Source organism: Anguilla rostrata, chromosome 3 (assembly GCF_018555375.3).
Source record: "Anguilla rostrata isolate EN2019 chromosome 3, ASM1855537v3, whole genome shotgun sequence".
NCBI lineage: Eukaryota > Metazoa > Chordata > Actinopteri > Anguilliformes > Anguillidae > Anguilla > Anguilla rostrata.
In genome coordinates this window covers 24,856,914-24,884,424 of record NC_057935.1, presented here as the reverse complement: position 1 = coordinate 24,884,424, position 27,511 = coordinate 24,856,914, and the positions used below count along the sequence as shown (strand labels likewise).

General features: G+C 44.1%; 1 protein-coding gene across 18 annotated transcripts in view; it reads left to right on the top strand.

The window, feature by feature from the left end:
- The window catches only part of LOC135250545 (peripheral plasma membrane protein CASK), a 159,194-nt gene that overhangs the window by 67,782 nt on the left and 63,901 nt on the right, over positions 1-27,511 (top strand). For all 18 annotated transcript variants that reach the window (XM_064326945.1, XM_064326932.1, XM_064326948.1 and 15 more), the window contains exons 3-5: positions 19,474-19,579; positions 22,884-22,961; positions 26,426-26,498. In XM_064326945.1, coding sequence (XP_064183015.1) covers positions 19,474-19,579; positions 22,884-22,961; positions 26,426-26,498 — 257 coding nt within the window. The remainder of the gene's footprint in view (positions 1-19,473; positions 19,580-22,883; positions 22,962-26,425; positions 26,499-27,511) is intronic.

Below are 27,511 nucleotides of genomic sequence, written 5' to 3'. Positions count from 1 at the left end.
AAATGACATGGCCTGGAAGTGAAGGGGAAAACAGGCACCACGGTCTGTGTGCTGGAAATACAGATCGAATGGAAACTTAACTTTAATTCCCAGCTTGTTTGATTTTTCAGATGTATTTGTTCTCAGTGTTCGCAACAGGAGCTTTTAGACGGGCTAAGATAATGTGTGCAGTATTACAATGGACAATTTCGATTGCTGACAAAATCCACCGATTTTCTGAATTAAGTTTTCCATTAGCCATTATCGTACTTTCTGTGCTAAACTTGGGATGTTTCTGGGCTGATTTGTATTCACATCAAACCACTTCAATAATCAGAGAATGCTACCATGTCTGAGGCAAGAGTGAATTTCTGTCAGATGAGTTCCAAAGATGTGTTCTTCTGCCTCAGCTGTTCAAAGTTCACAAGCTCACTAGGTGAGTTCACTTGTTCCCGAAAGACAAATTCTGAATTTATTTCTTGTGCAATAATGTTTGAAGGCTGAAGTCTGTTGTCTGAATCGATAGTCTAATAATTTTCGGGTGAAGGCTATTTTAATACGAGAACACTAGAGAAACGCTTGCAAGACGCTGTGGAGGGGATTGACATTTCTAGAAGTATGTGAGGGCTAATGTATGCCTACCTGAGAGAGAGCAGCGAGGGTTAGCTCTGGAAATAGGCCAGTTGCCACCACGCACAAGAATTAAATAGAGGGGAAAATAGAGAGGGAGAAGGGATGCAAGGAGCTGGATGATCTGCAAACTCATTTGATAAGGTTTTTTTTTTTTTTAAAAACGACAGCCCTTCGTCTTGTAAGTAAGCATATGATAAATATAAAAAACTAAATCAAATAGCTGAATTTATGTGCATAATGGTACTCAAACAGACTTAGACTGTTGGTATTGGGGTTTGAGTCATTTAAGGCAATAAATCGAAATTAAGTTAACGGATCGTAAAATGCCCGCAATGATCTGCAGAGATTTTTTTCCGGAAAGGACTGAATTGAAATGGAATTGAGCGCAACCCTGGTAAGCACAGAACAGCTGACTTTTTCTTAGGTGGGGCATATGCAGGTTTATTTGGGGGGTAGGTTGCTGAGATTACCCGGGGTCCTCCCCCATGCGTGATGCCTGCTGTAGTGCCGTTTGGTGTGAGCAGAGGGACGGCTCTCTGTGGACGAGGCCGCAGCCTCAGGCCCTGCATTACTGCACCCTGCTGCAGGATTCAGAGCTCATTTCCTCCAGATCTGTGCCAGTCTGAAAACGCTAAAGCTGTGCTGCAGTGGAACCAGCTAAAAACTCTCACAGGAACACGCGCGCGCGCGCACAGGGGCGATCACGCACATACACTCAATTATATACATATGCGCACACGTGCTTATGTACGGTATTACACACACGTACACAGACTTGTATGCACATGTTTGGGACAAAGACTTTTTTTCTTTTGATTTGTAGTCAGTCAATTCTCACGTTATTTAAAGTGCAGATTTTAAGGTTTTATTAAAGGGTATTTTTTATACATTTTGTTTTCACCATGTAGAAATTGCAGCAATTTATATACATAGCTGGCGATCTAGATTTGCTTGGTTTGATGCTTTTATTAAGCAAATGCATATATAGGCAGTGCAATTATGTTAAAAGCATAAGTCATGAGATGCTGGGAGCTCTGAATATGCACTTACCCATTTAACAGTGCCTCTTGGTGCAATTTAGAAGCTCAGCATGTAGCACGGTCTCCACTAATAAGTGCAGCAGAAAGGGATTCTGGGAAATCGAGCACACGCAACGGGGATCCCAGCAAGCTTTCTGGGATGGGTACAGGCGCTTAAGGTTCATGGTGGAGCTAATCATTCCATTTAAATTATTTTTTTGTTTTGTTTTTTGATGGATAATTACCATCCCAACTTCTCTACATCTTTGTACTGCTGTTGTAGCCCCAGGACAGTGCAGAGTGGGTTAAAACCAGAAAAAATATGTGCAGGGGGGGTGGGGGGAGGCTTGGGGTCTTGTGCTGAATCCCCCCCAGATCCCTTTGGGTAGGTCTCTCCACTTCTCTTCTTTGCAATCAATTCCCCCTCCCTCTTTTTTTAAGATTGACAGGTACAGAACTCCATAAAATCAGTTGCTTCAGCATATCGATCAAACTAAGATGGCAGGTCTGTGCTCAAGAGATCTTTATTGCTTCGTGCGAGCAGTCTTAGATCAGTATGGTGAACAGAAGCAGTCGACTGTTCCTGGATCAGTGGACCATGGACTCTCTGTTTGGACCGCTGTGATGACAGATTTGTGGCTGTTGTCCAGAACCGTGATTGCTAATGTTTTTCTCTTGAATCCTTTGTAGCAGTTGTTGAGCCTGGTGTGTATGGTGGAGAGTGGCTTTTTTGTGGCAGGGAATTCTGGGAGTTTGGCATACAGGATGCTGTGATGCGCCAGGTGGTGGCAGACCTGTGGGTATCGGTGCCTGCCTTGTGCCATCTGTGACTGCCCTGCGACACATTTCCTCTTCACCATAACATGCTACGAATTAGACGCACACATGCACGCACAGAAACACGCGCACCCACAAACACCATCAAACGCACCTAACAAACATGCATCCACAAGTGTGCGCACACACAGAATCGAAGGAGGGAGAGGGCTTCCTGAGAGGCAGAAAGAGAAACTGCACTTGCACCTAGAGATCAGAGAGAAACAAGAGAGTCACACACCCATAGCGGGGCAGGGTGGTGTGGTCAGAGAGAGGGGGTGGATGAATAGGTCTAAAAATGAAAATGTTATACAAGTGTGGGAGGAAGGTGGTGATGTGGGACATAGAATGGGAGAATTAAAGACAGCAAAAAAGGAAGTAGGCCACAGGGCCACACACAGATGGAGAGTCAGCGCTCTTCAGTGGAAAAGGATCACCTCTGAACTGCTGACTAAAACAGTTCCTCAGGAACTGCCTTGTAGAGCACATGAAGGGTTTGTATTTCATAAGGTCGACAGGCCGCTGTGAAGGCAAACAGGGCCTGCTCCCCTCTGTCAGTGGAAACTGGACCCTCCGGCTCCTCTGAGATGGCTCTCATTATTGGACAAAGATCTTCGCTCTGTCTTACAAGAACCACCCGACCACAGCATTCCGTCTTTGTGCTTCTCATTGTCTGCTGCTAATGTATGAGCAGAAAGCCATCAGGCCAAAATCAATCACTCATAAATGCATATTTAAGTACAGTAGCGCTAAAGTTAGGTGGTAGATTAGCAGTAACAACGCTACACTGAGCTTCTGAAAGATGCAGAAGGGTTAGTGATGTGACACATTCTTTGTTTCAGAAACACAAATAAAATTGTCATGGCACCCAGGCTCCTAGACTCTGCTAACTCCTTGTGTACATACTGACCATGCCAGTCAATGCGCACTCGACTGTACAGTTTAAGTGGAAGAAAACGTGTACTGACTACCTTATGGACTGACTGCTGACATCACAGGTGTCACTACAGAAAAGGAGGCAGGGCCCGTCACTGCCCCCCTGACAAAGCCACGCCCCTTGCATAGTCAAATGAGCCAATTTACTCTCCCCCATTGCTTCTTCCTCAAAAACATTCAAAAGGAGGATGACATCACTGGGTGGCTACGGTTTTGTGTGGGTTTGGAACAGGACAACCAGGTAATCTTGTTGTAGTCGAAAGGTAGCTCTGACATGAGCTTGAGCCTGCGTTAGTGTAGAACAGGCATCAGGTGTTCCTCATGTGACAAGAAAAGCCTACGTGAAAGTCTTAAATGTAAAGAGTGCTACATCTCATTCACTGATTTACTTAATGGTTCCCATAGTTGTTCCATTTCACCAGTGGGTGATAGAGTGCCAGAGTTGTCACAGTACTAGTATTTTCAGAAATTGTATTTCATTCTTCCTCGATTGTTTATTTTTGATAAATTATATTTCAATTTTCATTGTTTATACTTTTAAATAATAGATACTTTTCACAAGGAATATTTAAGACTGCATTCATCCCAGGTCTGGCACACCATCATCCAGCTGAGTCTAGCGTGACACCCTGGGCATGGAGTCTCTCCATTCTCCTCTCTCCCCCTGCCCCCACGGAGCCCCATCTTTCACATGACTGAAAAGACAGGATGAGCTGCGGGGGGAGGGTTGGGGGGGCTAAAACCCTCAAACATCAGCCCCCTCCTCAACAGAGAGTGGATTAACAGTCCCACTCTACACCCCTGTATGACTTCCCGTTAATTGATGAGCTAATCAGGCTATGTTGATAATGAAGTGGAAACTATTTGTTTTGTACTTAAAGGGCAATCTAAGGGAAGCTCTGCACTCAGCATTTCCAGTGACTGAATTCAGGAAGGCAGCCGTCTGTCATTAAAGGGTATTTTCTTGTTTTTGTTTGCCATCCCCATAAGCTCACTGCAGAGTCGCAGAGTCATGAAATGATCACAGCTTGAAACGTCAGGTGCATAACATGCTTATTAATTGAAGGAATGTAATGTGCCTTGCTCCAATGCTCACATAAAATGAATAAGTAACACCCATGCCCCCCAACGTCGCCCCACCCCCAACAACCTCTCCTGACATTTCCTGTCAGTTTGTTGCTGTTGTTCACTCCTTTTTACAATATCATGTTGGCTGTGTTCCATTATCCATACTTATTTTCTACGTACTTCCATACTCAATCGTCAATTCTAAGCATATTACCTAGAACGTACTTCATAATTCACAAAAGCATGCTTGCAGTTCAGTATAGTTGGAATGCACTTGAATACATCATCACTCGCTTTAGACCACCTTTGACCTAACAGGAAAATCAAAAGTACTGTGCTGGAATCAAGTGTTCATTAACCGGATCCTTCTAGCTATCAAGTTAAATAGCTAATTAGTTATGACTAGCTATCTAATTGTTGCAGATGAACTTTGCTAACTTGGTTAGTTAACATTAGCTAGCTATAATTGCTCGCTAATTTATAGCGAACGTGTGGCTATTTTATTGCAGTCATTTCTACTGTCACTTAACATATAATTCAATGTTTTTTCATTATGTATATCAGAATATAATATGGCAATTAAGGTTGGCAACTTGCACTTTGTAAGATTCTTTAATAATAACCATAAAATAGGAAAATGAATTTTATTTTGCTTGTGGTGACTAAGATAAATGAAAATTGCTAAATTTAGCACAATAAAGTTTAGTAGGGAAGAGTGCATACAAGTCTGCATCAATGCATTCTTGAAATTCTGGGACCTGTCATGTACTGAAGTATTTTTCCAGGGATTTCAGGTTATGTTTGTTTGAATGCTTGCAGTTTGGAATGTACTTGTGACAAGCAATATGGCAACCATTCATCCTCACTAGAATTCAAGTATGCATAACGGAACACAGTCTTCTTCTCTTCCACCATGATGCAACTTCCTCTCTCCTACTGTGTTGTTCAGGTACACCCTGTGAATTGAGTGAGCCGGGCTCCTCGGGGCAGCTGATGAAATTTCAGCCATGTTGCCGCATCCCCGTCCCCCCCTCCCACCCGCAGCTTTAGATTACTATTCTTCCCCCTAATGCATGCCATCTACAGAACATGGGAAAGAGCCTTGTGTTTGATGTCCTCCGCATGCCTAGGCCCTGTTTTCCTTTGACTGGTTAATCAAGGTTGTAGATGTTGTCATTTTGGGTGATTAGGGACTGGAGGTTGGAGGGTGGAATAACAGAAAGGGTGTATTCCAGAGCTGTGACCCCCGAGATGTCCTGTGTTCTCTAGTTCCCGAAGAGCCCAGCCGAAATGGCGCAGCTCTTAATTGCGCTCTGGTGAGGGGCTGACGCTTTAATTAGCACAACACTTCAAACAAATTGGTCTGGCAGCACCGGTCTGCTTTCATCCTCCTACACACGGTTGAATAGGTAAAAAGAGATGGCTTTAACCGCGTGTTAGCTTTCACGTTTCCCTGACTGTGTTGGGCCACGATTCAGTGCTCCATACAATCCATAGGAGGAACATAGACTCACAGATAGCAGTCAATATAGTGTATGTGTGTGTGTGCATATGTTTATGTTTTACACCCTTAATTTAAGCCTGCAAAGATTTTATTTAAAAATGGGAAAGAAGGGGTTCTGCTTCTTTCAAATCCCCGTCACAGTAGTCCCAGTTGAGTTCCAGTTGAGTTCCAGTTAGAGTGTCTGCTCTTTGCCTACTTTGTTGTGTTTGTGCTTTTGCAAGAGAGTCTGCTAAGTGACTGAATGTAACTGTATTTCTGGTCAGAATGGAAGTGTCCCAGCAAGGGAGCTGATTGGCAGGTTTGCTGCTCCAATCAGCTGATAGAGCGTGTTTGGTCAGGGAGATGGGTCAGAGAGGGGGAATGATTAACCCTTTTATCAGCACTATAGTTTGATCGGGCCAGCTACTACAAACTTCAAAATTGTCAACCACTGTGCATCTGTTGAGATGACACGCATTTATTTATTAATTATTTATTTGCACTCGTACCAACCTGTGTTGCTAAAAGCCACATTCAGTGCTGTGCTATTGTGTCCCCCCCACCACCCCAAGCCCCCCTTTCCCCCCAGAAGCTGATAACAGGTAACCATTTATGTGAAGCTTTTTGAAAAAACTCCCGGCACCCTGGGACTTACTGAACCCCTCTTAATGTTTTTGGTTTCCAGCTAGATATCGATATCCTCTTCATCACTCTGCCCATTCATATTACAGGTTTTACTTTTTTTAATATATACATTGCAGTATGTATATTTGTTTTGCCCCAAAATACAGATTTAGTGAAATAATATAGAAGAAAGTGAACAATCTGTGTCTATTGATTTAAGATTTTCATATTCCCACAGGTCATCATTAAATCATCAGAGTCTCTGTTGCCTGTCTGGCATTGAAGGAATGAAATGTGGTTCTCATTTTACAGCAGGAGGAAGGAAACTTGGGCGACTGAACTAGGTGCAGGGATCACACACTCTTATCCTAAAGGTTTGCCTTTCTACCAGCAGATAGTTTCGACCTTGAAAACAAGGCACGCGGAATCCATTTAATCAAACGCTGAAGAGCTTGAATACTGAAATGGACCAAAAAGCCTGCGAACGCTGTGGCGGTCCAGGATTAGAGGGTTTTTTTGCCCTGAAGGGGTGCTTCTAGCAAAATGGCCATTGGGTAAATATATGGTCAATGATTCAGAGGCTGGAACTTGAGGCGCATTAAGTTGTTTGCTTTCTGTAGGCCTGCAGTAATTTTCTTGTGAAGAGAAAAATATGCAGGTATTTTAAGGTTGTGTTTTAGGAGGGAAACACATCGGGTTTCTCAGCTAGAAGACGTGAGAGCGAAGGGGGCCTGCCATGCTTTGTGTTTGATGTGGTACAGCTGAGAGACATTTCCGTGGATTCCGTGGCTGGATGCGAGGGCTATTTTGTAACGCGTCGGGTGAAACGTGTGGCTGTGGCGTGCTTCATGCGTGTGCGTGCTGTGCCGTGTGCGTGCCACGTGCTGCCTGTGGGCCGTTTGTTCTGTCCGCCGGGGCGAGCGTGCTATCGGTCCCGGAGGGCTGCGGTTACAGGGGCAGCACAGCTCCCTTGCAGGGCTCGGTTCCCCCCCGCCCCCTCCCCACCACGGGTAACAAATTTACGCTTTGAACACTGTATTAATGATAGTTTTCACTTTGACTAAGCCTGCTTCTAACACATTTTCATGTCAGTGACTTAAGAAGGACAGCCTTCGGTCTCAAAATATTCGGTTGTGTTTTCACGTCTAGTGAGAAACCAAAATAAAACTGAAGTGTAATGAGGCTCTGTCAAATGGCAATAACAACAATAGGATAATTGCGCGCGCAGTATGGACTAAACCGTCAAACTGCTCCAAAAATTCACCGCTCGCACACCGCAGTTAGAATTTTCACATTTATTTTCCTTTGAGGCGATGGGGGGGAGCAGAATTTGAGTCGCTGCCACAGTCTGGTCCCTGCTTCCCGTTGCGACGCAGGTCTGTGTGAGCGGAATTCTGTGGCATGGGAGTCGTGTTCGCACATGAGGGATGTTCCGCAGTCGAGCCCAAGAGACCCACTTCTCGTCCTCTGCTCCGGAGTTGTAGTGTATTTAACCATCCTATCTCTGTAGCTCTGTGGGTTTGCTCAGTGATTCTATAGGTAAACACCCACTTGTGACATTGTTTTTTTGATCTTTTATTGAAACGGTGATTAATAAATGCACCTGTGAAGGGAGGGCATGATCAACGTAAATCCCGCCTTATTGCTGAAAACTCCACAGTGCTTGGTTCCTTCACTCTGACAGACGGCTGTAGCCCAGCAGTGTAGGCACAGGGTGGACGATATTGAATTTAGTTGGTCAAACCCCTGTTTTCGTTCACAATTTCTGTCCAATTAAACAGTCCAAAAGGAGAAAAAATCCTAAGAATGGGGGATAATATATTCGTTTAAAAAGAGGAAATCAGGTGTAAAATGTCTGTGGAGAAGCCATATTGGCAGGATCAGCCCAGGAAGTCAGAATGATTACCTTTGTGGGGTCTGGCATGCTGGGCTTGGATCCGGCTCAGGATTAGGATGTGAAGGAAATGTGGAGCGATGGCAAAACAAGAGGTCAAAATACAAGGTTAAGCACTGCCCTTGTGTTTCTCTTGATTGAGTTCCAAACGTAAAAATAAAACGGGTTATTTTTAAGAAGCTATTAAAGAGTGACCTGTATTGGAGCCAGCCGGTACAGGCAGGACAGCAACTTTATGTTATCGATTTCCACACAGGGAGCATGGCGGTTGTGTTTTTATTTTTACTTCACAGCTCTTTTTGTAAGAAGATACTTGGGCATGCAGCTAATCTGCCTCAAGAATATTCTGTCCTTGTCTGGGCTTTGGAGAGGCATAAACCCAGAAACTCATAGAGAGCCCAGAGAGGCCTGGGGGTCAGTTCCAACCCCCAGGGTCCTGTCACCCCTGTCCTTAACATATCCCACAAGGATCCTGGGTCATGGGTTCGTCTTGACACCCTGGAATCAGATCATCGTGAACCTGGCAAAGTTGATCGCCAGTAAATGTGTTGTTTTTACACCAGTCTTTGATTTTGTTGTTAAGCTCTGGATGGCACCTTGCCTTCTGAATTCAGCTATGAAATGCACAAATCACATGATTGATTGGCTACCCAATTTGCACACTTGGTGTTCATTACCTCCAAACAAAGTCTAATCTGGACAAGCTCTTGTGGTTATAGATTAAAGACTTTGTGATTAGATGGCTAATCTGAATGACCTTATATGAACGCATGATGGAAACCTTTGTACAAGAAACAAACTTGCCAGTTCAGGAGCGTGATGAACATTTTGATTGGCTCTCCCTCATGCCCTGTGGCGTTCCTCTTATCCCTGACTGTGTGCTCATTGTTCTTGCTGGAGCCGTAAATGTCACTTTCACCCAGAATGGAATAAATACTAGAAGCTTCTGCAGAGATGAGGAAGGCTACAGCCATTAAAAAGTTGTCACACTCTTGCCTGGATTATTGTTTTAGGGCGATTGGTTAAAAACGGCATGAACAGCGATGCTTTGTTCCTCCCTGTCTGAACAGTGACATTTAATTAATCACACTGCCTGTACGCAGTTTCCCCGAGCTGCTCCCTGAAGAAAGCGCTTTCTGTGCTATTGAAGTCAGATCGCTGGTCACCTTTAGGCCTTTTTGTGGATTGTCATGCCATTTAACGATTATTGGGTGGAGATTGTGGAAACATGAGCTTTATCGGAGACCAAGCTGTCTACTGTGTTTCCTTTCATTGTTTCGCAGCACAAGCCCTCAGTGTCTCCCTGTGTGCGCTCTCTCTCTCTCTCTCTCTCTCTCTCTCTGACATGCTCTTTTTTCTATTTTCTCTTGTTTAATTCTCATTCCCTCTCATTATTCTGTTGTCTCTCCCGTTTGTCATTGTTCCTGTTTTTCCCTGCAAAACCTTGCTCTGCCCTTCTCCCTTTCCTTTTCTCCCTCCTCTCTCTCTGTCCCTCTTCTTCTTCTCTCTCTCTCTCTCTCTCCCCCTTATGTCATCACAGAGGGAGAGATGAAAGTGTGACTTGGTAGGGAATGCTGTCTAATGATGTTACTGGAGAGCTCTGACACTCATTCAGGGTGGATCTCCACTTGGTTTTTGTTACAGTGTTATTACCGCACCTATGGAGGGACTGTATTCTGTCTGGTGTTATTTGCGGGCTCATTGTAGTGTCTGTTAAGAGGCTGTACTCTGCCTGGTGTTATTTACTGGGTTATTGTGGTGCCTGTGGAAAGGCTCTGCTCTGGCTGGTGTCATTACAGTGCCCACAATGTCTCATGTGTTTGGGGGAACCGCTTCAGTAATGCTTTCCCTGATTTTGACCATGCTGAAGTGACAAACCTGGAGAGGTGGGCCGAGTTACAGCACAGCTGGGATGTGTCATTAAACGCCATGATGGTTTTTCCCGCCGTCCAGTCTCTCTCTCTCTCTCTCTCTCTCACTCTCATTCACACTTCAAGCTCATCCCTCTGTTCGTTCATCCTTTCAGCCATTCTCTCACACTGTCAATTATGGAAGCCTTGCAGGAAAGGCTGTGTGGGCGATCAAAGCCAATAGTAGTGGAAACTTCTAGAACGAAACTCATGAGATAATTTACGGAACTCCACTCTTTCCAGTTGTCTGTGCGCTGGCGCACCCCTGTCTGTAGGTAAGGAAACAGCATCGCTCTCACCTAACCTGAGGGATGGCTTTGTTAGAACAGTTAGAGGCGTAGGTGGCAGTTTTGCCTTGGACTACAATATAAAGGGCTTTATTCTTCTCAGAAATTGACTTCTCAGAAATATTCGTTCTCATTACTGGAAAGTATGGCACCTCGGTTCTGTCACCACTGGTTCAGAAAACCATGCGTGGGCTGCTGCTGGGAGGAATATTAAAAGTTAACAGATTTAAGAGCAAAATGCATTTTCCAGGAGCCTATGCTTAGTGAATGGGGGGGTGGGGGTTCTGGCAGTGTTCCACTTCTCTGAGGGAGATTTCTGTTATTATGAGCCTCGCGTTGTTCTTTCTCTCATGTTTGCATTTTATGTGGAACACACACAGTAGAATGACCAAAGGCACGCATGCGCGCGCACACAAACACGCACACAAAAAATTGGTCATAGAGATCATCACCAGCTGTGTGTATCCTCCATTGCGTTGTACTATAATGTGCTTTCTCAGGGTATGCAAATATTGTCACTTTGCATTTTATAACTTTGAAATGTTGCCAGCGTGCCACAGTGATGGATTTCTTAACAAAACAGGGTTCTTAAAACTTTTTGGTAAAAAGATGGTTGTTGCCTTTTCTCTGTGTCCTCAAGCAAACATACATTCTCTGAGAACTCAGTGTCACCTCATCCATCCCATAATATTCATTAGACATCTACTCTGGTTAGAATCCTCAGAGGCTATCCAGGCATATCCAGGCACACAATTACTGAAACATTAAGTAAAAGAAACAAGGATTTAATTAGACCTGACTATTTAATTTTCTCTATCCTGAAGCTTATGGTCCTCTTAAATATTGATGTCCTTTCACTAACCTCAGTGAGTAGAAGACTTCTGGGCAATGTTCAGGTGCTAATCCTGTGATGTTTACACATTCATGCATTCAGGGCCTTTTTTCTTGATGAATACGTTAGTCTGCAGACTCTGGATGACTCAAAAACCGAACCATCAGCAAAGCAGCAGTTTGCACAACACCAAAGTCCTGTAGCAGTGCCTATTTGCTCTTCCCACAATACCCTGGGAAATGTACATTCTCAAGCGCTGTTTGTTCTGGAGAGTTATTCAGCTAATGTTAGTTTGTGGGCATTTTCCCAAATCTTACAATAAATGGGAAAGAAAGGATGAGAGATTTTGCTTTTCATAGCTGAAAACTCTACCAGGAGGCTGTTTTCTCAATTTCTGTGAATAATGTTGTCAAAACTTCCGAGAAAAATGTTTCCAGATTGCACTCAGTAGTTTTTTGCTTTTTGTACATAGTTTTATTTTTTTGTCCTTGACTATTCATTTTGAGGCTCATTGTCATGATTAGCATGGAATCTCATTTTTAAATCATTTTGGTAAAGCAAAAAATTAAAGCAAGGGACTTCTGTTTGTGAACACCAGTTGAACACTGAAAGACTGGCTGCCCGGAGTCACATCCTGAGTTTTATCTGTCTTTGCCAGGAGCACAAAGCCAGAATAAATATTAAAAAGCTGAATAAATTTATCTTTGAGGTTCATATCGGGAGCTGAACGGAGCAAGAACTGCCTACTGCATGAGCATGACTGGGTGTGCTGGAATGGGTCATGTGACTGTACCATATGACAATAACTACGGCACTTGGGTTGCCAATATTCCTTTGACCTATGCAGGACACAAAATCAAGTGATGCATGCTCTATTGCTTGGGGAAATGGGGGTGCTGATGACATTTTTCACACGGGGGGAGGGGTTACGTGCAATGTTTTGTACTCGATCCATTTTTATGCTGTGAATTCATTTCATCTGCTGTGCATGCTAGCCATATAGCAGCCTTAATTCGGGAAGTCCAAACTGTAAAAGCCTGAAAACAGAAGAGCATCCTATATGCAGTAGAACATGCCATATTTGGCCGAAGTGCAGGAAATCCCAGCTAACGCAATACTGTCAGCAGTCATGCGCTACTCATGCACACCTGAGCGTTGACTTTCGGTGTCTGCCGTACACCTTGCATCCAATTTGTGTGTTTCCATAAAAATGCTGAACATTTGAGGTGTAAATCGCAGTCACGTTGTTGCTCTGAAGTGCCAGTCTATTAAATTGATTTTGCTGTCTGGAGCTGGAGACGGGGTTCTTTAGCTGTTCATGTGACAAGCTGTAGGTGCCTAGCTGTAGTAATGAAGCCTACTCCTTGCCCTGGAGAGCTGCCCTCCACATGCAGGTTCCTTGGTTGCTGCACTCTATATCATATGTAATCCATGGCAGTTAGCCTGTAGAGTGTTTACCAATTCAGGGTTGTTAGCATGTTCTCAGGTTCATTGTTCTATGCCTGCATGACATTCTCAGGCTCATTGTTCCATAATCTGCAGGGTATCTGCTCATTTGAGCTAATTCTCAGCCTTATTCTTCCGTCACCTGTAGAGTATTTGCCCATTCAAGCATTTCTCAGGCTCAGTGTTCTGCGATCTCCATGATGTTTTCAGGCTTCGTGTTCCACAACCTCCATAATGTTCTCAGGCTCAGTGTTCCACAGTCTCTATAATGTTCTCAGGCTCAGTGTTCCACAGTCTCTATAATGTTCTCAGGCTCAGTGTTCTGCGATCTCCATGATGTTCTCAGGCTCAGTGTTCCACAACCTCCATAATGTTCTCAGGCTCAGTGTTCCACAACCTCCATAATGTTCTCAGGCTCAGTGTTCCACAACCTCTATAATGTTCTCAGGCTCAGTGTTCCACAACCTCCATAATATTCTCAGGCACATTGTTCCGTAACCTTAGTAATGTTTTCAGGCTTTTTGTTCCATACCCTCCGTACTGTTTTCAGACTCATTGTTCCATGCCCTCCATACTGTTGGCATGCTCATTGTTCCATACCCTCCATACTGCTGTCATGCTCATTGTTCCGTAACCTCCAAAGTATCCAACCATTCGAGCACGTTCTCAGGCTTGTTTCTCCCTCCGTAGCCCCCTTTCTGTGCGCCGTAATGTCCTTTGATATGAAAACATGCCTGGGGTGTTTATGCTGCTGAAAGGGGTCAGGAGGGGGATTGTAGTAAACAGCTCCAGCTTCCACCTCCCAGCATGATAGTGGGGCAGGAGTGGAGTGGAGTGGAGGGGAGGGGAGGGACGAGTGAGAGTGCAGGGTGTGGAGAGCCTTTCTCTCCCTCTCTGTCCCTCACTCACAGATAAAGAGAGAGAGAGGGAGAGTGCACACAGGGAGAAACGGTGTAAGGATGCAGAGTAGGCAGTTTTGTCTTTTGAGACATGTGTGCGTTTCTGTTCTGTTATTACAGTTCAGCAGTTTTAATCATTCTTGTTTCTTCAAAATAGATGTGTTTTTACAAGGAGTAGCCTCGAGCTTGAATGTGCTGACATCATAATCATAAATCAACACCTAAAAATGATGCGTTGCTTCTCTGTCACCCTGCCTTCTCTGGTGCCAGAACAGCCACAGGCTGCATGCTCCCCCTAGTGGCAGGTTATGAAACAGCACTGACATCAGACTTGGCACAGATTAAATAGTATTTTTTTTTATTTTTATTATTATTATTTTTTATAAAGTATACACTGGCGAGGTTGATACACCTGGACCTGAGATACAGGGAGACACAGGCTGGGCTTTCAGAGCCACATGCCAACAAAGTTAACCTGTGCAGCCTGGGCTGTCCCATGCTGTGTAATTCATAGTGTTCATAGGCACTGAAAGGCCAGATGTGCATGCTGTCACATTATGCACATTTAAGCTGTTTTAGATTATAGATGTCAAATTAAATAGGTTTCAATAGTCATTCAAATATTTTATATTCACATTTGAGTAGGTTACTATTAGGATTAACATTTTAACTTTTTTTTAACGTTTTCTAATTTTTTTTTCACATTAGATATTCTCTTCAACTACCAATAGCATCATCTACTCACTGGGTTGTTTTCCTGTGCTCAAACATGACATCATTATTACTCAGATTGTTCAAAGCTCTGTATAATCACTGTTCCTGCTCTTAGTCCAAGGTCACGTCCAGTGTGGCTACCTACTTTTTATACACTTAATAGCACAGCCTTTACACGATTATCTGTCATTCTGTACATTTATCGGGTGTAGACCTCTGGACTCCACGCAGGCAAGTTTGCCATGACTCAAGGCCCCATGCCACAGTCATCTATGTCCGGTCTGGTGACTTCAACCCTTTCAGACACCTGTAATTTCTGCGGAATTATGTCGAATGTGCAGCTAGCTTCATGGACGGTTCTCGGGGATCTGCAGGAGTTTATTTATTTATGTGTTTTCCAAATTTTTCCAGCATCTAAAGAATTGTAAGTGTTTTGCATATGTAACTGACCCAAATTTCAGCACATTGTAATTTCTGCATAATGTTGCACAGTATTTCATAACTGGGCTCAGATTTATCACGTTTGTGATTCAAAGGATCTAGATATGCGTGACATGTCTCTTCATTGCCATGGGTGGCCAGAATGGCTATCGAAGCCTGTGACTTTTCAAAACCCGCACAGTTTTTTTTCACATTTGTCTTATTTGTCAGGGATGGACCATAGAGGCATGTAACTACTCGACCGTGCCCAGTCACGCTCAGCATGACAAACCTTTCTTTGCATGATAAGATTTTTCCAGCTTTCAGTCCAATGAGCGGTTTTCTTGGGTGCACAGTAAACATTATTGACTTTTTGAGGGAAAAAAAGCTTCTAAATTCGCTGCATTTCCTGCACATCATCCCCATGGTAATCAGTCACAGACCTGATGTAAGAAACACTTGTCCCTGAGAAAAACTTGAAGCTGGGGTTTGAAGTGTCTCAGCGTAGAGGCTGCTCTCCTCATGCCTGAATGTGATGTTTGGGAAGAGGAGGAAGGATTTTGTCAGGAACACAAGAAGAGCTGAAGGCCATTAATATTAATCAGGTGAAAGGGTTAGTTGAGCTAATCTCTCTTACAGTAAAGTGGGCTAAAACACACACACACCACAGGCACGCACACACGCATGCACACACACACACACACACACAGAAATTGAGAGAGAGTCTCTTTGAAAGGCTTCCTCTCCATGGAGCCATTTGAGAGATGGCAGAAATAATCTTGTTTGTGCATTCAGCTTGGCTTTTCACATGGAGCACGGTCTAACAAGATTTATTCATTTTTATTTGCGCTGGGCTTGATGTGAATGGATCCGCAAAGCTCATCTGCTTTGCTAATCAATTGTTTTTGAGTCGAACGGTGCCGTTTTCAGTGCGGCCTGCCTGCCGAAAGCCAGGGCTGTTAATTACACATGAGAAAGGCAGCTAAAGAGCAGGCCGGGGTAATTTACTCTCCACACTGCTGTCAGATGAGAGGGCTGTGCTGGTAATTGCCTGATCGGGCCCACGCCGGTCATGGGTGTCTGTGCGCCAGGATTTATTCTGTAGTGAATAAGATAACTGACAGGGATTGTGTGTGTGTGTGCGTGAGAGAGATAGAGTCTGTGAGCGTGTGACAGAGAGTGTGCATGTTTGTGTGTGTGTGTGTGTGATGGAGTGTGATACCGAAACTGAATGTAGCTGCCCCTTCCTATCTTCAGAAAATGATTACACCACACAGGGGCAAACAGAACTTTTCATTCAGCCTCCACTGGCTCGCTGGCTGTCTCTTCAGGCTCTGAACTTCCTCTCCTTGCGACCCCGTCTCTTTCCTGGCCCCTTCCACCTTAATCATTTTTGGCTAAAAGCATGTGCCAAATAACTGTATTGTAAATTGTGCGCATATGCTTTAGTCGGGGTGCGTAAAGAGTGTGACACTTATGGAGTTACTCCTTGCTTTGGGCCATTGTGAGTTGAGATTGTGTTAACATGACAAACACTACATGGATTTTGCTGTTGTCATCTGAAGCATAGCCACGAGGCACACATTATGAGTAGTGTTCAATCTTAGTAGCTGTTTGCTGTGCTATTTTTGTGCCCTGTAGACCGAACAACTTAATACAGTTAGAAAATGAATCGCCCCACTTTGACTGATTCACAACCTTTTTTTTGACTCAGACAGCACAGTATATATGTATTACATTTCAAATAGCCAATGTATACCTAGCAACCAAAAATTGGCATGGACGTCATGACCATATAAGGGTCCCCCTTTTTCCCTACTGCACAGTCTCTGGCTCCAATTTGTATAGCATGGCGAGACACAAACTGCACTTCCACAGTTTCAGAATGCTTTTCACCAGCCCATGGAAAGTCAATGGGTGACATCACAGCCACTGGTCATGGTTCATATTTTTTTCTACAGCCTATGGTTACACTTGGGATGAATGCAGCAGGCCTGAGTTGATGGTCCTGCTGTAGTACTGTTTGACCCATAAGCAAATGACAGGTTCACCGAAGGTCTTTGTTCTGCTTTCACTCATCCATGGATTTGAAAGTGTCTGCCTATCAGGGCGGATTAACTGATCTTATATCATGGAGTGTCCGCTGCACATAAACCTTTAAGTACGCTAGCCTGACCTGTTAGCAAACCTTTTCTTTTGAAAACTTTGTAGGCGACTAAAGTGTTTCTTTGCCAAACAGTGGCGTACCACGGCTTTCTCCGAATCGGAATGTTTTAGGAGATGATTCTTCTTTTAGACCGGGACTATCAAAGCTGAGCCACTTCTCTCAAACCGTGAATCTTCTCACTGTTTCTGGTATTGCCAGACACAGCAATGCTTATTTTTAATTATTTTCTGCCAGTGTTCGGTCAGCATTTTCCCTTCTGTATTTTTTTTTACACTGTCAGTGTAACACGGTTTTAAATTATGCACTTGTGTACATTTGACAAGTTCAGTGGTTCAGTGAGCTGACAGATGGTGGATAGCATGGGGCGTTAGAATGCAAGGTTAGACATACATGTACACTGGTTTCCTGTGGAAGCAGGTTTTTACATGAGGAATTACTGGCGTTAGATGAAGGTGTGTAAAGGTTAACTCTAGACAGCCATGTCGTACGTCATCAGCGGATTTTCAATGAGAGAGCTCGCTGGACTGTGAAGCTTCGGGAGTGGTGGTCCTGTAGGCTCCCATTTTACTGAACTGGAAAAATAACATGCTGAGTGAGGTCAAAGTGGGAAATTTTTTTTAATGAATATGTAGGTGTGTCAAACATCGCGGGCCTACGGTTTCATCATGCTCAGCGACCTCACAAACAGAAGCTAAAACTTCAATCGTACAAGCTGTTTTCAGCACAACAGAACAACCGATTACCCTCAGCTATCACTTTTTAGCATGTCATTCTCAAGTACAGTTTAATGAGTAAAATAAAAAAGACTACAATTTATTTCAACCAAGTCATCTTTTGGTGGTTCAAAATAGCTTACAGAAGAGGTACCTGCTGCCTGTGCTTTTTACAGTGCAATGTTGTGCCTGCATTCTGTCCAGAGCCTTTTCAGGACAACTTGCCCTCTAAAATAATCGTTTCACTGCTCCATTTCATGGCATATTTGTAGTCAAGTGACTCACCTTTTTCAATCCCACCAAGTCCAGTCATTCTGAGTTGGGCTATATAAGAAAACGCTAACCCGCATTTTGCTGTGAAAGTGGATTAACATATTTTTGTCCGTTTTTTTACATGCTAGATTATAAAAGTGTAAATGCATAAAACGTGTATTTTTGCCATCGAAAGTCCAGCTTTATTCTACAGTGTTTGAGAGGCGTTATATAGAATGTGAAAAGGTGTTTGTGTGTCCAGTGGTTATTGACTGACGGCATGCCAAAGCTGCAGCAGTGCAGCCCGTTCCCCTGAGCCATTCCTCTGTCCTTATGCCTCCCCCCCCACCCTGGTGGGCTGGGTCACCCCCAGCCTGTCCTGCGCTGTCAGTTTATCTTGGCTGTGGGCTAATTGAAGTGACTGTCCGTGGGCCTGCTGATGTGTGGGTGGGGCTGCGGGGCCCAGGAACCAATTGGAAACGCGGGCCTAAGGCCTACACTGGTCTGAACCACACTGGACCTGTCGACCAATCACACGGTCTCGTGCCTGTACTGTGTGGTGCACTTTTGGTACATGGGAGACCACGGCTTGCTTACATCAGCCAGGCTGATGCACGTATGCATCGCGGTGCGTGAAAAATGGCATAGTGGCGGCTCATATTAGTTCTTGCACCAGAAACGGTAAATAGGTCTGTATAGGATTAGTCATGTGTCAGAGCTGACCATCTCAAGGCTGGAAATACTCCGTTTCTGTTTCTCAACACACAACCCATCACCATCGCCCACATCCTCAATGGCAGTTTGCCGTTTTACTGATACTGAGCGTCGTCTTTAAAGCGATTGCTTAAAGATCATCTTTTCCTGCATAGAGGGGTCTCTTTCAAGATGACATTTCCCCCATCCACTGAGCATGAGTATTAATGCGGTGGCTGGAGGAGCATGACACTGACTTTATAGACGTATCGGTCACCAAATATGTGGCCGTCACCAAATCTTAACCAAACCGAACACTTACGGGACATTCTGCAACAGCCTTTCTCCTCATTGGCTTAGTCTGAAAGTGTATCCTGTAGAATTCCAGGCACTGGTAGACCCTGTCACGGACTCGGCCACACATGGCTGCCTGACATACTATCAGGCGCCATTACGGCTCACTACCTGTACGTGGCTCTGGAATTTTTATGGTGCTTACGCCGTTCGCGTGTTCGGCTGGGGAAATCCTCGCACCCTTTTGCGTGCCTTACCTGGCGATTCTGTGGCAGGGGACATCTCTCTCTGCTGCTGCTGGCTGTGCAGCTGTCATTTCTTGTATCTCTGTGTCGGTTTTTCTTCTCGCTTGTTGTGGAATTGACGGCCGCTCTGTTTCTCCCTCTCCCCGCAGATCTGAAGAGAGAAGCCAGCATCTGTCACATGCTCAAGCACCCGCACATTGTGGAGCTGCTGGAGACATACAGCTCAGACGGGATGCTCTACATGGTCTTTGAGTTGTAAGTGTCTCTTCTGTTTTACTTCACAGTGCATGAAGAGGCAAGGAAGGTGGAAGCCAGAGGGCTGCTGGGAATTGTTGGCTTCCTCTTGGCGGAGACTTTGGGCTACACGAGCCGTAGTCCTTTGTCCGCGTAGCTGGGATGGCTGTGCGTGTGCGTGTGTGTGTGTGTGTGCGCGCACGCGCGCACACACACGTGTTTGTGCGTGTGCGTGTGTGTGTGTGTGTGTATGCGTGCATGTCTGTGTTTGTGTATGGATACACATGTTCCTCTCCAAGCCCATGTGTGTAGTGTTTTTGCATGTGTGCATGTGCATTTCTGTGCATGCGTGCACACGTGTCCAATGCATGTCTTCCTGCATGTGTGTGCATGTTTCTCTGGGTGCATGTGAGTCAATGAGAAAAAGCAAGATACCCCTGTACATCATTCTCCAATTTCTATTAAGCTCACATCGTTAATCATCCCAACCCTGTGTCAACTTTTTTCTCTGTATGAAATGCAAATGAAGTGTGCATTAGATTAGCAAGAATGGTAAGGCAACATTAATACTTTTTTCTCTGGTTAAGAGGAGATATTGCTCTGTTGATCTATGAATGTTTACGCTTTGCACAGATTATGCAGTCTTCATCATCCTCATCATCATCACAAGCCTGTCTCAAACATGAGTAATAACAGGAGTCTTATTATCCAGCCCGCGAATTCACTCTCCTCACATTTTTATCACAGTATCCGCTGTTTCATTCTGGACGTACAGAGCGCAGAGTGGAGTGCTATGGGAGTGGAGGGGGCTGAATTGGCCTGGAGTGGAGAAGAGCAGCTGTAATTGTGTGTGTATGAGGTGGGGGGTGGGGGGTGGGGGTGTGGAATGGAAGGCGTAACTCCAGCCTGAGGGACGCGTCGCCGTAGCGAGGTCGCGACCCCCCTCCGACTGAAGAACGCGGAGGCGGTAACCGCATTAGGGCACGTTTGGACAGCTGTGATTGGATTGGAGAATTGGATTTGAGTCGTTCCTGTCCTGCGGGCTCCTCTCGCACCTCTCCTGTTCAGTCCGGGGATGCTGGGAGATGGAATGAGAGGGGAGGGGGCAGGTCGGGGGAATGTGGCGTTACGAGGCTCGGTCAGAGGTGTCGCGCTCGCTGCCGAGGGCCTGCGGCCAGGGAAATAAGAGGCCTTTGCAGCCTTGTACGTATGAATGCTCTCTCCTTCATTTACCACAGCCTGTGCCTCTTCCCGAGGGCCTATCTCGCTCTGACCTGGGCATGGGAGACGGGGGTTTCTTCCCAGAAAAATTAAACGTGAGGGTGCTTTTGGGGTTTGTGGGAAATTAGGATTACTAAAAGCTCAGTTACTTGCATTTCTGACGGTTTGCCTATAATGTTTACATCTGTTACAGAACGAGATATGCAGTGTCATCCTATCTTCATTTACAATGATTAGACCAAGAAACATGAAACCTTCTAGTAGTCGGTCACTAGAAAGTAAAGGATAAATGCATATTGTTTATAGCCTTTGTTATTTATCCGCAAAACAATTCTGCCTGTTGTTGTAATTGCTTATTAACTGCATTTTAGATAAGAGGAGAAGGAGGGTGTATAGATAGTGCATAAGTTTACTAACAAAAAAACCCTAGGATACCTGCGGTTTTTAGTATGGCCAATTGTAAAGGTGTATAACGTTTTTGGAAGAAGAGGGAGTGGCCTATGCTGTAATAGAGAAGGTGTTTCTGGGTATTACAATTATGGGAATCAGCTAATCAAATTAAGGACTGCATAGTGAGGGGTGTGGTCTACCGTATTGAAAGGCAGCATGCCAATTTTTCCACAGTTTATCGCATAAAATATAGATTTCTATCTTGCGGTTGTTCTGTTACAGAGTTTATGTTTGAAATGATGTGGCAAAGCTTCTGTTAAACGCAATATGCACCTTTAAAAATGCCTTCCACTCGGGCTATTCCTCAGCCAACGCCGTGAGAACGATTTGGAACCTGAAAGGAACTCTTACGGCTTCATCGGGAAGGTTTTCTTGGGAGGCTCAATCTAAGAGTTGCATCACGTTCCTGAGTTTGATTGCCTTTTCGGCGGTTGGTTGTGCGAACCAACGGCGGCCTGCCAGAGAGGATCCGTTATGCAAGCAGAAACACAACGCTGCCCATTTCAGCTGATAATTAGGGTATGAAATGGTCCGTCAGAATAATCATCTTTGATTATTGCTTTATTTGGCAGGCGCCCTTGCCCGGAGCGGTGTTCCGAGCTTTCGCGGCAGACAGTACGGAGCGAATATTTTCATGCGGGTGCAGACCTCGGCGTGCTCAAGAGCCAAAGCCACCGGCTGTGAAAAGGCCGCGCGGCTTCGCAAATTCACAGTTTCGCAAATTCCCGAGTGCCGAATTTCCTTGAATGGTACGAGAGTGCTGCTGTTCTGAAAGTGCGAGAAATGGAGAGCTGAAGATCATGGCCTGGTGTTAACAGCTGAGACCAGCAGCACTTAATGAAGCCTAATTAAGAGGACAGAAAGTGTTAGTTATCATCGGAGTCTCTGCCCTGTGCTGAAAAGAATTTTTCAGTTAGTTGCCATCAGTCTTCACTATGGCTATCTTTTTTTTTGTTTTTTTTTTCTTTCCAATGTCCTGTCATTCAGAATATAATTGTAGTAATACCATTTAGGAATGTCTTGTGGAATATAATCCACATGTGGCTTCAAGTTGGCTAAATGCACTCCAACAAAAGACTAAAGATGAGTGGTAATCTGATTCTGTTTCAGGGCCAGACTTTATTTTTTGAAAAATTATAGGGGGAGGGGCACATATTACTGCCTCAAAAGTGTTCAATTATTCCTTAATATCTGCTGAATCGTTACAGAATGTCTCGTTTCATCTCCTTGGTGAATGATTCCTGTCAAACTGCTGAAAGGGTTTGGCTTTATTAATGGCTGTAATGCTGAGAGATATGTGCCCCCCCCCCCCCCCAAGCCCCATAGTCACTCTGCTCTTCACTGTACTGGAGATGATGAACTGAAAATGTCCAAAATTTCTATGCCTCTGCTGGTCACAGTCCTTTAGTCTCTTAAGGTAGCATTGTAGAATAATGGTTAGGTAACTGGGCGTGGAACCCGAAGGTTTGCTGCCCAGGCAAGATACTACTATTGTATCCTTGGACAAGGTGCCTAATCTGAAGCACTTCCGTATATTTCCAGCTGTGTAAATGGATACTGTGGATAATAGATAAAAATGTATGCTGTGCAAGTCTCTTTGGGTGTGAATGTTTGATAAATGACTAAATGTCTCTATCTCTCTCACTTTTCACAGCATGGACGGGGCGGACCTTTGTTTCGAGATTGTTAAAAGGGCGGATGCTGGTTTTGTCTACAGTGAAGCAGTTGCCAGGTAAGACCAAGGTTTAATTTCATTCCTTTTCTGCACTCAGTGTGGAGTGGCAGCCATTTTGCACCACATTTTGAAGGTGAAAGATACAATGCTTTTATAGGTACTCAGATACCTGTCTTTTTAGTAAAGAAATATCCAGTTCCAGTCTTATTTCACATGTCAGTTTTAAAGTCCTGCTAACATGAATGATTGGAAAGCACCGTGTAATTGTTCACTTGAGACCTGTCACCCAGAGCCTGTGTTGTGGACTCGGGCTGTGGGTGACAGATTGTTATACGGGAAGTATAATTTGTGACTATAAGGCTACAATTTTTTTTTTCATGCAAGTCAATTCAATTCAGTTCTTTTTTATATAGCACGTTTTACAGAGACATTGTCACAAAAGTTCTTTACAGAAAATCAGGAACTAGGGAAAAAGCAAGGCAGGGCCAAACCTGAACCTCCAAAATTCCTCCCCTCTATATCTTGGGAGGAATCATGTGGCCAACCTGGTGTCAGTAATACCTAAATGGTAATAGACAAGTACAGTAACACGGAATCTATCAGTGCAGATAGACAGAGTGTTTGGATAGATTATAGCCTGAGGTATTAGACTAGCTGATAAAAGAAGTTCAAGCAAAGAAGTAATCCTGTACTGACAGCGCCGCAACACATCACAGAACAGCAAACCGGAGCGTTCACATACAGTGAAAAGGGTGACAGCACAGGCAGCTTTGTGGTCCTCATCCACCGTTCCTACACATTTTTAACTGCAGGAGGGACCTTAAAAGGTAAATTCCAAACCTACGTTTAAAAATGGAAGCTCAGAGGGAGATTATTCCATAAGACGGGACCACTGAAGGAGAAGGCTTTGCCTCCCATTGTAATTTTAGTTATTCTGGAACTTTCAAATATCTAGCACCTTGTGTCATCAAGTCATCTTGGCGGAGAGTATCGAATATGTAGTCCACTAACATATTCTGGAGCATAACCATTAAAAGCTTTATAAGTTAAAAATCTATTAAAAATTGACGGTGGAATATAAAAAATGTAAAACCCTTAATAGAGGAAAAAGTGTTCCAAAAAAAGAGACCCAAGATCACTTATTTTATTTTAATTGGGCAGAGCAAACTCACCTATAAGTCCATTCCTGACTACAAAACAAGTTTTGTTTTGTTTTCTGGACTGCAGCGCTAAATATCATGTATTTTGTTGTATTTTGAGTAGGACACATGTACCGCTTCTGTAGCAAAGGAGCTCGGTTGGGAGAAAGTCATTCTTTCCAACGTTCTCGAAAGGAATATTTAAAAAAGGTAGCAGATTGATGTTTAGTTCAGCATGTTCCAGGAGGTAACAGGTTAAAAAGTAACACCAGACAAACTTGAAAGCACTGCATATGAATTCGTTTGTCAATTAGGCAGAGTAAAGCGTGTCAATTAGGCAGTTTCTTCATGGAAGTAAGTGATAAAAACTGATAAAAATCAAAACATTGTAGTTAGTTGCTATTAGTTCAGGATTTAAACCAGCTTTTTCATGTTCTTTTTAAGTCTTGCATGTATTCCCCTGCTTTTTTGTCACACTGTAGGACTTTCTTACAGCCAGCGGAGGTAGGTTTAGAAAAGCTGATAATGGTTGTTACTGTCACTGCATTTTTCATACAAAAGTCTCATACTGTCCACATCGTACACTGCCATTCAACAGAGAGGAAACGGAAATATATAATCTCGAGTTCAGGTGAAGGATGAATGGGCTGGCAAATGGCTTGAAAGGCAGAAAGGGAAATTAGGCTCTTTTCTGAAATTGCAGGGCAGAACATAGCTGCTTTAGATATTCCAGTTGATATTCATCTTCAGTGCTGCTCATATTTATGAAGTCTGTGCTTTTTTTTTTTTTGGATACACCGGTTTGCGTAGATTTAGAATATTTCCACAATGCTGCGAGATGTTTGCGTGCTGTAATGAAGTGCGTTTAGGTTCAGTTCAGAGAACGTTTGAGAGTAATTCATCCATCTGATAAAAAATAATGAAGCTGTTCTCAGCCAGGTGGAGGACAATGTTTTACTGTTGAAGCGAAAACAAAGGTTGCCGTGTATAAGGAATTGCCAGTGTCAGTGTTCTTCTGCTGCTTCAGCCATTTAGAAGCAGGCAATAGCTTATTGCCTGCTTCTTATACCATTCACAATAGGTTTATCACATCGTGCGCCATTCAATGCTTAGTTTAATGGTAGGATTCTACACATTAGGTAGCAAATCCATCGGTTTTGGTTGTTAAATGTTGTAATTATGCTGTATTCTGCACCATAAAAAAATACTTAAGCAAAATTGGGTATAAGGGAAAAACGCATAAACGTCCCTGACGTTGATTCTTAAGTATGCGCATAAATGTATAACCGACGATCAATCACAGTCTTGCGTTTTCGTTGGTTCTGCCATTGAGGGTTTCCAGTCAGAGATAGAAAAAAAAATACTGTGTGATTTTTGCAGTATAATATGATGAAAAACATGGAGTGCTTTGTGGTTAAATAAAGTCACGGTCAGATCAGATTGAACTTCATTTCATGAAGGAACTTCATCTGCGGCACTGCTTGCTGAAGCAGTCTTGGGCAGTTGCTTCCCTGCCCTGTTAAGCAGCTTCCATCGGGGACAGCTACCTTTATAGGCGTCAAGTTAATCTCTCACAGATGGAACTACCTATGAAGGATACACCAGGTGCTGCCTGAAAATTGACCCAATTAGGGCACTGTAGTCAGCACCATTCTGTGATGCCTTTGAATAGGGACATCATTTATAAGTGTTCTACTTCCTGTCTGGTGCTGGTGGGCCAGCACGGGGCAATCTTCCCAATTGATGTGTCAGTGACGGGGACACTGTGCTGTAGAAGATGCCATCTTTCCCATGAGACCTTAAACCTTGACTCACTGTGGTCATTAAAGATCTCATGACACTTATCGCAAAGAGTGGGGGGTTCCCCGGTGTACTGGCTAAAATCTCAGATCTGGCTCTCACAAAAACTTGCCAACTAATCATCCCCTGAATCAGTTGGCTAAAAAAATGTCCTCTCCCTCCAGTGGAGCTGCTCAGTGGCCAACAATAGAGGATTGTGGTTGTACTGGGCAGCTCCCAGGTGTGAATGTGTATGAGTGTGAAGCAGGGCATTCCTGCAAAAGAGCATCCATGCTCAGCTAACCTACCCTGGGTAAATAAAGGTTAAATAAAAAATAAATATGCTGTCTTATAAGTCTGAATTTTTGGTGGAATGGAAGGCAACCAAGTTACCCTCTTCTTATCCAGTTTCTGACGTGCGTTGGATGTGGGAGGGAGTTCAGTAGTGGCATGTAAACGCTTGACTTTATGTATATATTCCTTTTGCTGCATTTTGTTTCATTTGTGTATGCAGCTGTTAGGCCATTAAGTTTGAAAGCTGGCCAAGTTAGTGATTTTTGTCCTCAAGCACCCCCACAACCCCCTTTTTTTTCCTGTTTGCAGTCACTACATGCGACAGATCCTTGAGGCTCTGCGCTATTGCCATGACAACAACGTCATTCATCGGGACGTCAAGGTAGGTCTCTTTTTTTCTTCTTCCTCTTTTTGAAAGTGTGCAGATTTTTTGCACGGTAACCATTTCCTTATGCAGTTTTGGGGAAAAAAATCATTAAAGTGTTACAGAAAAAAACAATGTACTCCTCATTTTGTGAGGAGTAACTCTTGGTGCTTCCAAACTTAGTGGTCTCGACAGTGCCAACTGAACAATATTTCAGCAAAAAATGGTGTGTCCGCTGCAGGGCCAGCAATTTTGTGTTTTTGACTTCTTAAATTCAGGCCGCTGTATGGTTAGCCCCTGCCCCACCCCAGAAACAAAATGCAATATGGTTGCCTAAGTGCTCATCATTGGATTGTGTTCTGTGTATGTTTGAAACTCTATTGAGCACATCAGTGAAACTCATGCTCCTGACTTGGAAACTACCCCCCCAGACCACCCATCTGTCCCTCAGAGGTTTCCGAGGCCATTTTTCTGTATTTGGCAGTGACTTGGCAGTCTGTGCAAGCGACAGTCATGCATTTACACTCTGCCAATTACAATGTTCCTTTCCGTCTCTCAAAGGCCGAAAGCAGCATGTATTATGCAGGACCCGAGGACAGTCCCCTACCTCGTCTTTGTCTCTCTGTTTTTCTACTGGCCTAATTGATGTGTCTAATTGAAGGCCCTTGGTAGCGTGATGGAGAGAGGCTAGAAGTCAGTAATTAGTGCTGGGCAGCTCTCTCTCTCTCTCACTCTCTCACTGTCTCTCACACTCACACATACGCACACATGCATGCACGCACGCGCACACACACACACACACACACACACACACACAGACATGCAAGCCCTTCTGTTGCTATTAGGTAAGCACTATTTTTACACTTGGGTCTCTCTGAGGGAGCTGAAATGAACCTGTTGTATACCATGCAGTCTTCTGCTGTTCACCCTCTCTGTACTCTGCTGAAGCTCCCCCTGGACAAAAATAAAGTTATTCTATTCTACTTATGTTTTTCACTCTTCTGCTCTTCCCCCTCTCTTTCTGTGAAGTT